We start from the raw sequence: 10704 nt of genomic DNA, 5'->3' as shown, positions 1-10704 counted from the left end.
CCTCTTTTCCAGCCCCCTCTGATTGGCACTTAAAAATCCGGACGATCATGCGTCGCGCGCGAGAAGAGGGAGGTAAAAAAGGAGAGAAAAAAGCGAGGAAGAAATGACGGGGAACACCCACGGCGCGGAGGTCGCCATTCAGCTCCGGCTCGAATGTCGCTCCCGCGAACTCTCCGTGTGTCGGGAAGTTTGCAGGCTAAATTGACCGCAGCTCCGATGAAAGCGGTAATTTCAGCCGCGGAAAATTCTGTCTGACGCCGAGAAGTAAACTGTATTTCTTCCTTTTTTTTCCCACCGCGGGCGGATATACGAGTCGAGTGCAAATACGCGAACGGTGGAGCACCGCGACGAATTCGAGAGTAATAATTTCATATCTATCTCCCCCGTGATTATTTTTGTCCTCGCTGCGTTCCTCTGACTAGATTAACATTGCTAAGATTACGAAATCACTACAATTGCCACTTGCCACGAGCCGACGACGTGGCCAGAGGTGAGGGAAAGATCGGCGATTTTCAGCAGCGATATCCGCGGGCTATTAGTACGCATCCCGAAACATTTTCCTAATATCTCTAGATGCGAATGTAAATGATTTATCACCTGTGCCGTAGAATTATCCGCGCGTAAATGGATCAGGTGCCGGGCGCGGCTCTTTTTCCTTGTCTACCATCGCGCGGTCAATTAATAGGAGTCATTTATAAGAGCAAACCGGGGAATCTGGGAATCCGCGATCCGTCCGGAGGCAATAAATCTCAAGTCGCCGAGAGCGGCATGGTAGCGGAACCCCTCTTGTAAGCTGGTTGTATTGTAGCTATTACCGAGCCATGCATCACTAGGTAACAACCGCACGATTCGTCGTCTCCCTCGTTCCAACGCGGGCTTTCTCTGTCTCTCTCAGCATTTCGTGACCACGGGAAAGAGCGCCAGGACACCGTGTAGGAAAGCGCAGGAAAACGCGTGGTGCGTTTGGGAAGCTGCGCAGCTGATATCGGACCACCCAGGTTATTCCCTTGGATACCTTCTGGCCGTGGAACGCTCTCCGCGGCGTTAAGGGAAAACGTTACACCCGATTCACGCATGACCGCGAACAATGTTATGGCACGAGTGATGAACGATCGCCGTCGTTAATGAGCGAATCGTGTCTCGCGTCGATATTTTATGTTTCGGTGCTTGTAGCAGAAAAGCTGGGTCAAAGCGCTGATTTGTAATTTCGACGACCTGCTTTCGCGAATTACGCGACAACGCGACGCTCGCAGCTAATAAAAAGAAAGACATTTTATAATCACGAAATAAATGCGTCTCAAGACTGCTTTATATCTCCCGTGTTTTAAGACTTTGTGAAAATATTAAACGTCAAATTTGATAAGACGCAAAGTTACGAGTACGAGTATTGAAACGAGGAAAGTACTGCTCCGGTAATATCGCGGTGATATCTCATGCTTAGAAAAGCATACTGCTCTAAATCGCCCGCCGGTCCAGACAACACTACAACGGACGGTGAGAAAATAGTGGACGATACTTTGTACACGCGAGACAGAAGGTCGCGAGGAGGAGAAGAAGAGCGGAACGGGGAGGAAAGGAATGAGCGAAGAAGAAGATGATGATGAAGAAGAGGGAGTCGGAATATACGGCGCGACGAGCCGCGCCGTGGTACAGCACAGTCTCTCTCGCCGGACAACCGACAGTTAGAAGAACGGGGTGGCTGTCGAGGAGGGTAGTACCTGCCTACTACTCGCACCCTCGCCGGGCGCTATAGTAACAACACGGGGAAACATAGGGAAATCAATATGGCTTCCGTTGCCCTCATCCCTCTCGCGCGCGGCCCTCGCAGCCGCTGTCTCTCGCTCTCGTCCAATTCTCTCGCTCCTCTCTCGCTACCACGGAATTACATCTCTCCCTCAGTCTCCCTCGCTTCATCCATCTCTGTTTATCTTTCCATTCTCCCTCTCCCTCTCCCTCTCTCTCTCTCTCTGCCTCTCTCTCTCTCTCTTTCTCTCTCACCTTCTAGCTTTCTCTCTTTCTCTCTGGCACTCGACGCGGACGGGTGAACCCATTATAAGGGGGTGTTACTCCGGGCCAATCCCCAACCATCCGGAGAGAGAAACCAGAGAGGCAAGAGTCCAAGAAGGGCGCATGTGCGTTGCTAGGGCCACCGGATGGGTCGCGCGATGCGATGCGATGCGATGCGATGCGATGCAATGCGACGCGATGTGATGCCGCGCGTAACGTCCGCCCGGTATATGTACCAGATACTTGACAACGCAGAAATATCTGACAACGCACCCAAGAAACAAGTACGGCGTATAATTTGCACTCTGTAGCTGGTACGATAAAACGATGAATTTCCAACAGAACATCTTCCAGATATATTTCTTTAAGTAATTGAATAAATAACCATTGCATCTTTTCATATTTCTTTAATATCCTCATCAAAATCACGATTATGAATTCATTCTTTTTATAGAACTTACAATTAGGTATCTCTATCTTATAATTAAATTATTAAGAAATCTTGAAAAATTATGCGACATGAATTTTGAGATTATAAAATATATATAAAATGTAACTGATAAAGTATTAAATAAACTATAGCATCATTACCACAGATTATTAATTTAAGTTCCTCTCATTTAAATAACATATGACATAAGATATGAGATAAATACAAAAATTATTATTGCGCGCGAGTGCGTGTGTGTGTAATTTGTAATAGATATTTGCATTCGTTGATAAGTTTCAAGACTTCAATCCCTATCAATCTTTTTATGAAAAGGCCTTGAACCCTTTCGGAAGGGTTTAATGTATCAAGGAGGGCTCTCTGGTGGCATACCACGACATTGCTTATCAGAACTCGTACGTCGGTAACATAGAATTCTAGCGTAGAGAAGGTGCGTATTTCAGAAGCTGCGTATACCACAAACTCTATGATAATGTCTATGACTCTATGAAATTGCGAAAAAAGTAAGTTCACAAGCTATACATATATTTTATTACGTGTGTAAGTATCACGGTGTGTTGAAAATTTACGTCATATGGATGTATGTTCTACCTTTTTTAAAATGTCAAGCTGTTTTCATGCAAATCAATTAAAATATCAAATAAAAAAAGATTTTTATTTTGTATTTCGGTGCAAAATGATAGTCCACGGTGCTACTACAGTTTGCGAGAAATCTCTGATTTCAAGCAGTCCATCCTCATTCCCTCCCAACCAAACCAGGTTCGCATAGAATCCTGAACACTCGGCCAAGTGAGGAATTGCGTTCAAGAATCGTATGGAAGACTTAGGAATTTAGTCAAATTTATATTTAGTTATATATAGCCAATCGCCTCTATCCATATCATGTACAATTCACAGTCAGATGGTGAATACATGTCTCTTCAGTCGGCGCGGAATATCATTCGAAATGGGCCCATTGATTTCCGAACAACATCCTTCGCCGCTTACTTTCCAACACTTTTTCATGTGTTGAAATCCAATCACCATTGACTTCACTCAGCAACATCACGGGTGGTGAATCCTAGTAACACTCGCTCCACTCTATTTCAAGAATTATCTTCGGGGGTACTCCGGCTCGGGAAGGTAACAGACAGGTTCTGTTGTAGGAAAGTTTTCACATATCTTGAAAGTCCTTAATCGTGAGTGTGTTTCCTTTCCCCGTTTTACGTTCTCAACCCCCCTTTTTCCATGCAACGTCACAAACGAGATATAATATTGGATGAATTTTGCTCCCTCCTCTTCCAGAGGGAGGGCAATCTAATAAATAGATGAACCAACGTGTGATTTCAGCTTTAAATCATCGTGAGTCTTCTTTCTTCCTGAGAGCCTCTTCGGGGATTTTCGCGACTATTTTATTTCCCCTCTTCGACTCTATATACATATATATAATACGCATACGTAGGCGTACGTCCTTTAATTGGTATAATCATAGTCATCTCCTCAATAGCAGCATCACGAAGAAGGAAAGCCCTGTGTCGGAAGAGATTGAGGGCTAGCGCCGTCCTTCAAACGTTTCCCCTCTTTTTGCTTCTCGTTCTTGATGAATCTTGCGGCGATAAATATTCTATGTACATCCGCCACACAATTCACACTCATTCTCCCTTCCTTCGCAGGGACACAACTTTCTTTTCCTCTATCATGTGTAGTAAGCGACTATTTGCCTTTCATCACGAAATTATCGGTGACAGAGAAAGGAGCGCAAACGCAAATACCTAAATGTTCGAACTTAACAATCATCATTAAGGCTATTACTTTCGCAACGATCTCTTGACGTAGTTCTATCGTACTCATTGAACAAGCATCCACAGGAACCTGCGAGAGCACATCTAGCTGGAAGAAAGATGAATGAAAACTTCGCCGCCAATTTTAAGCAACAGATCCGTATTCTATCCGTGATTGTAACAATACAATCCCGTTGCCCGTTGACGATCCCTGAGTAGCGTCAGACCACCTGGCATACATATTTTCGGAAACGCATTATAAAGAACACGACTCTAAGCGAGCGCTAACGAGAAAGCTCCGTCTAGTATACGGAGCACGTTACATCGTACGTATCTTCGCAAACTGCTCCGAGTCCAAAGACGAAGCGAAATGTAACGTCAAAGAGGAGTTTGTATGCAAATTATGCATCAAAATGATAAAATTTTAATAAAAATTAAAAGTTGAAATGACAGACGTTCGACGTGACGATGTCCTAGCGGTATTGCGAGCAAATAAAACTTACAAAAAGAAAGTTTAACATCGAGAGGCCCGTGGTTACCTTCGGTATTTATTTACCCGCTTATGCTGTACGGTAACAAGTATCGATTGAAACCGGATGATAATCTATATCGAAACAGTTATCATCACAAGTTAGTATTATTGCAGACATGCGTAAAGCATTTTATAAATATTATAATAATTATAAGTATAAATGCTTATTATGCGAGGAGAATTAGACACGAGAGAAAATGATCGCAGTCGGCAAAGCAGGCTTCGTTGGTAGATCAAGAAGCCATCGTCCTTGCTGAAGAGAGGAACGTACCATAGACCCGTACAGCAAACTACCTGGTACCAATGGAAAATGGCCTTACCATCCTCGTCGGTAAAGGAGATCTCTCAAGCTATGATAAGATAACGCACCTCCCCCCCTCCCCCAGTCATACAGAAGCGACCTACGGTTGCAGGAGGAAGATAGAGAAGAGCTTGATCTGAGCTTTCGCCGATCTTGTTGTAGATCCCATTTTCGCGATTTTGTATCAAATAGCCTCAAATTCATTCTTCATTTATATATTTCTCCAAGTTAATTAATTTTTAATTAAAATCTCCTAATTTTTCAAAACAAATTATAAACGTGCAACTTGTGAAATAAGTAATAAAAGAATCTTGCAAGAATGATCTATGTGATCGATTCAGATTTATCTGATTTAAAATCCCTCCTTTGTACGAAAAACGTATCTGCCGTATCAGTTTAATTTTTAATATTTATTTAACGTGAAGTACTTTCGCCGATAAAATACGGCACAGCATGACCGAGATTAATGCTCGCCGCTCGCGATTCGAAACATCGGAAGGTCGTGTTTGTCATCACGAGATTCACGAGTGCTCATACGAAAAGACTATGTACAGGTGAACAGTGCGGCAGAGGATATACAAGCAGGACACTTTCAGTTGTCGGTTAACATCGTAACGGCTCGCAACGATTAAAACGGCTCTATTACTTTAATCGTGATCCAGGTAATATCGATACGAAAGTGAAATCTTGTTGCGTAAGAGACAATAAAACATACTCGGTCTAACGCGATGCGCGTATTCACAAAGAAAATTAAGAAACCGTAACAATAACTTGTCGCGAACGGAATATTTTCCCTCGAATATTCATCTGTAAATAACAGCGTGGACCCTAAGATTACATTGTTCTTGCCGATATACAGTTATCTGTGACAGCAAATGCCGCACGCGAGTGCTCTCCACGCGATTTAAACGAAAAGTCTCGGTAAATTTGCAAAGTGCGGAGAATTTCTTGATTTCAGTACAGTTACGAACGCTCGGTTTTTTCTCTCTCTCTATTTTAAACAATGCAAACGGAACAAAGTGACGACGTGGGCAACAAATGGGTCAAACATTGGTGATCAGAGGTCGCTTTAACTGCGGGGATCTCGATCTTGTAAATATCACAGTCTACTCTAATTATAATATCTAATTATAGTATCGTCTATTCTAATTGTAGTACTATTGTGACAGTGGAAACTTGATCGAGGGATTTGCTGAGAGATCGAGAACGACAATCACTGAATAAAAAGACATGGCACTGACGTTAGCGCTACCTTTATCCGGTCTAAACCCAGAACAATTTTCAACGCTGCGCCTGAAGCTTCTTAATATTGAACGCGAACAGAACTTGAGGAACATGTGCGATTCTGGGCGGACTTCTCCAAGTGCCGGAAGCGAGTCGAGCGGCATCAGCAGTCTCGCAACGTCCGCCGAATCGACGTCAGTCGAATTAACACCGATCTCATCGAGATCAGAGAGTCCCACTAGAACACCGTGCAAGAGCCAGGGGAAGGTAAACATTGCGAGCGTTCGTGTTGCCACGAATAACTCAGAACTCGACATAAAAAGAAATTGTAGGAATGTCAGATCGGAAAAGAGAAAGAGAGAAGTAGAGCGAAAAAAACTAGTTTCTTCAAAACTATTTGCGCGGTAAAAAAATAACATATTTATAAGCAATATCGGCATACGGAGGTCTTTCCAAATGACTAGATAATATAATAATTTTGCGGATGCATCTACGCGAGATAAAAATGGGAAAAAAACTATTTCTTTTCAGACAACTGCACCATTTCGTATAATGTATGGAAACCGCAATATACTGAACTTGGCAGCGAACGTCAGGCCGCCGTTAGACTGGCAGATGAAAGACTTTGATCGAATGAGTCGCTACCAGCGTGAACGGTCTGCTACCAAGGATGGAACTGTACGTACGATGACGTCTTACGGTAAAAAAAATCACGATAATGTAGCCGCCCGCGCCGGAATAAAAGTATTCGATATAAGTAATTTTTAAACAATATCAAATGCAATGTATAATTAATCAATTTTAATACTGAAATGTAATCACACCTCTGATGACGGAAATCACATCTTACAGAAAGTTTGCCGCCAATGTGGATTTTGCGAGCCGTTAGCCACTAAAAACTTTTGATGCCGACTTAACGAAACGAAACGATTAACGACAACACGTCCAGCGTCGTGGACAACTGAACTGATAGACTGGATAGCGGCAGCCGGATGGAGACGTATCGTTAATCGAGGAACATATGGAGATATGAAACTAATATATCTAAATTGGGACCCGACATCTGCAGTGCGATACGTGAATATTGAAACAATTAAAATATTCGCGTAAATCGATAATTTAATTGGTTGAATTCGTCTAGAGAAAAATATCTAGAATCTAGATTATTTAAGCGGTATACGTTCCCTTGCCGGATACGGGCTGCAGTGATCATTAGCTCTCCCGAGTTGTAATGTCGTGAGACGTGGTGAAATTATGGTCAGCCAATAAGTTTTGCATCGCGGAATGCGAACAATTGACGGTCATTCAACGTCTCCGGTGTCTATATCTATCTTACTGTTAGACACCGGATACATTTTTACAATCCACTGTGTATGGTTTTACAATCTTATGTGATACGGTGCAGGACTAATTCTCCGCTAAAGTAAATACACCATATCTCGCGCGACACCTTTTCTACTTTCAACTATATGTATAGCGCATATGTATCTGTATTGTAATTGTATTCGGACGAATAACGATGTCGCGCGTAAGAGTATCGGTACCTTACAAGATTTGTCCGAGCATCGTGTGACTGTCGTCGGACGCGTCGAACAATATCGGATTTTTAACGCACGATATGACGATCTGCAAACAGACTCAACGTTTAACTAGAAAAAAGACCGCAGGTTTACAACTCGCAGTCGTGTATATGTGTGTGTGTGTATGTTGGTATGTGTATGAAAAGTCGCGCGTCACCCAATGACTTTTCTTCATGCACAAACATATTCATTTGAAGACAGACCTCCTTATCCCCTATCGTCAAGATTGTCATCATCATCGACAATTATCGTAACATTTTTTTCTTTACGGTAACTATAAACGAATGCCGTTGCATTTCGTAGAACACCGTTATCGAGTGACATACCGATAGACGTATCGTGTTTCACAGGTAGTATCACGAACGATCGGCAATTTCTCAAATCGGCCGAAAATCAGTCCTTACATTTTCGCGGTAAATGTAGTACCTGCTCGTAGGATATAAATACGTATTTCTACGACGGCATTGCATATATATCTTGACCATTGTTTATGACTACATGATAAACAATATTTTATATATCTCAATGTTGCGTTCCTCAATCGTGCTTTTACGTTATTAGATAAAATAATTGGAAGATGTTCGCGGAAAAATATGGGAATAACTTGAGTGTGCAGCGTTCTCCCTCGGCGTAGCGTCGCGTACGATCGGCTTTTATAAAAAGAGGTGGGGCAACTCTTTTCCCTAAGTTGAGCATTCCGTCGCGGTACGACATCGGCGCGGGCTTCCTGGCGGCGATACTCGAGCCAGGCCGAAGATGCGAACGCTTCGGCGAATTAGCGCGTAAATTCGCGCGAAAGGCATTAGTGCCGTTTCACGAGCCGCACGAGGGGGTTGATCGCTCGGACCCTCGTGCTTCTGCATTGTTTCAGCTCGAGCGTAACACCCGGCGTGGCGCTGTGTGGCCGGTTCGATCCACAATCCCGCCCGAAACACTCACACCCCTAACGAAAGGGACCGCGCAACACGCGCGCATTACTCCGATCCTCGCCGACGCACACGCATATACACGTAGCCAGAAAAAATGAACCAATTGCTGAGGAGAGAGAGAGAGAGAGAAAATTTACCGTAAGAAATTTATACAGAAACAGCAGTCTCTTACATGCAACGACATTTTTCCCCAGTTTTGCTGCGATGCACGAGATTATTTTAGGCACGAGCCCATTGTTCATTATAATAATTACAAATTAAATGCTAATATTATGCCAAATTGCTTCTCATTTAATAAGCGACATTAAGAACGATATTTCCTGTCCGCCGATTTTTCGCCCTTGGGCCTCGATATTTACTAAATCCGTCACTGGTATGCGCGTTTATATCGCTTGTATGTATTCCGCGGGGTGTGCGGGAACCTTTCATCAGGCTGCACGCGTGCGTGTACATACGTACACCGGTGCACGCGCGCGCCTGGAAGCGCCCCGTCCGTGCGTGCACGCGCGGATGCGTGGGTGCGTGCAACGCGCGAGAGATGCGCAGGACGACTATTCAGATATTGTTGTTATTGTTGAGGGAACAATCGCCCGTCAATAGGCCGCCTCGGCACAATGTATCTATTCAGGTGCGGTCAGCGGTGCTCAATCGATCAGGATCCACCCTTCGCGAGTGACGAAAAAGCACCGCGGAGACCGGCGGAGAGACCTGTCGTCAGTTTCGCGGTGTACATCGCGGAATTCTTCACGTGCAAAAGTCCCAACTCTTAACTTAACTCGTGCGCCTGCCTATGCATGGAGACAATAGGCCTTCTTATTTTCTTCGTGCCTTAGCAGAACCAAACGAAAGCGATCCCGAGTGGCCTGTGCGTTTCCACTTGTAGGGCATGTGCAAAATATTTTATATCTTTACGTACTTATAAGGAGCAAAATAAAATTGTCAAATTGATTGCAACTTACTGCGGTTAGTTCATTCATTCAGCGAGAGCTGGGTGTCAACACGTGTTTCGTGTACAATACAAATATTATAGTTTTATAATAATCATGGCAACTAACGTTTTACTTTTTAATGATTTAATAGGTACTCCGTAAGAGAAGAGGATGGGTGGGCCCAGGTCGAATGGAGAGTATCTGTACATACATAATTTACGATCTCGTCCGCCACGAGATCACTGTAAGGACTTGGAATACTCCTGATCACGATGAATTGGTATCGAACCGTGAAATGAATCCCCGACCCATGATGAATTGTGTCAGCATTTGAGATCAAATCGTGGAACGTCTCAACGTGATTCCGATATCTGTTAACATTGACCCTGATTACCTCGGTTTCTTACACACTTCCTTTTACAAATCGACATGTGTTATCGTAACTTTAGATAGTAACTTTTATCTTCATAAGAGTGCAATACACACAGTCCCTAAAGATTAAATTCTCTAAAAATAGACTTTAAGCTGTACACGATTGCTGATTATATTTTCGACCCCCATTAATACCGACGCAATCATCACCGCTTAAACGTATCACGCGATCGGAAAGGTGAGTCACCTATGGCTCACAACTGTTATTCAATGAGCCAGAGTTTGTGCCGACAAACGGACCGCCGTGTCACGGTGATGTTCTATGCGGCCCGCACGTCCCAAGACGCCCGCGAAAGAGGTCCAGCCGGAGAAAAAGAGGCCGCGGGTGAGAGCCACTGCCGCGAGCGAGGGTACCAGAGTTCCGCGGCTATAGCGATGATTACGTATGCGGGAATCATTGTCGAGTAACGCGCGATGCACATGCAAAGGCCAAAAATCGTCGAAATCAGTCGAGTTCAACATCAGCATTGTACCTGGGCTTTGTCTCTGCCTCATTGTTGTTGGTCGGTACTCCCCCCCCCCTCTCTCTCTCTCTCTCTCTCTCTCTCTCTCTCTCTCTCTC

At 43.9% G+C, this 10704-nt stretch overlaps 1 protein-coding gene across 6 annotated transcripts; it reads left to right on the top strand.

The window, feature by feature from the left end:
- Positions 1-5515: 5515 nt before the first annotated feature.
- On the top strand, positions 5516-9733 carry LOC105565055. 6 transcript variants are annotated; one of them, XM_012017898.1, is made up of 5 exons: positions 5516-5710; positions 6007-6140; positions 6204-6539; positions 6804-6972; positions 7125-9733. In XM_012017898.1, exons 3-5 carry the CDS (start codon positions 6279-6281, stop codon positions 7166-7168), a joined length of 474 nt encoding a protein of 157 aa, XP_011873288.1. In that variant the 5' UTR covers positions 5516-5710; positions 6007-6140; positions 6204-6278; the 3' UTR covers positions 7169-9733. The 6 variants fall into 6 exon arrangements, with proteins under 6 accessions (XP_011873288.1, XP_011873290.1, XP_011873291.1 ...); XM_012017900.1 differs by lacking the exon at positions 6007-6140; XM_012017901.1 differs by having other exon boundaries at positions 5516-6111.
- Positions 9734-10704: the final 971 nt, after the last annotated feature.

The sequence above is a fragment of the Vollenhovia emeryi genome, unplaced genomic scaffold, assembly GCF_000949405.1.
Source record: "Vollenhovia emeryi isolate VEMERY1.0 unplaced genomic scaffold, V.emery_V1.0 DF939155.1, whole genome shotgun sequence".
NCBI lineage: Eukaryota > Metazoa > Arthropoda > Insecta > Hymenoptera > Formicidae > Vollenhovia > Vollenhovia emeryi.
Note: the sequence above shows the minus strand (reverse complement) of the source record. Positions and strands in the feature narration are given on the sequence as shown.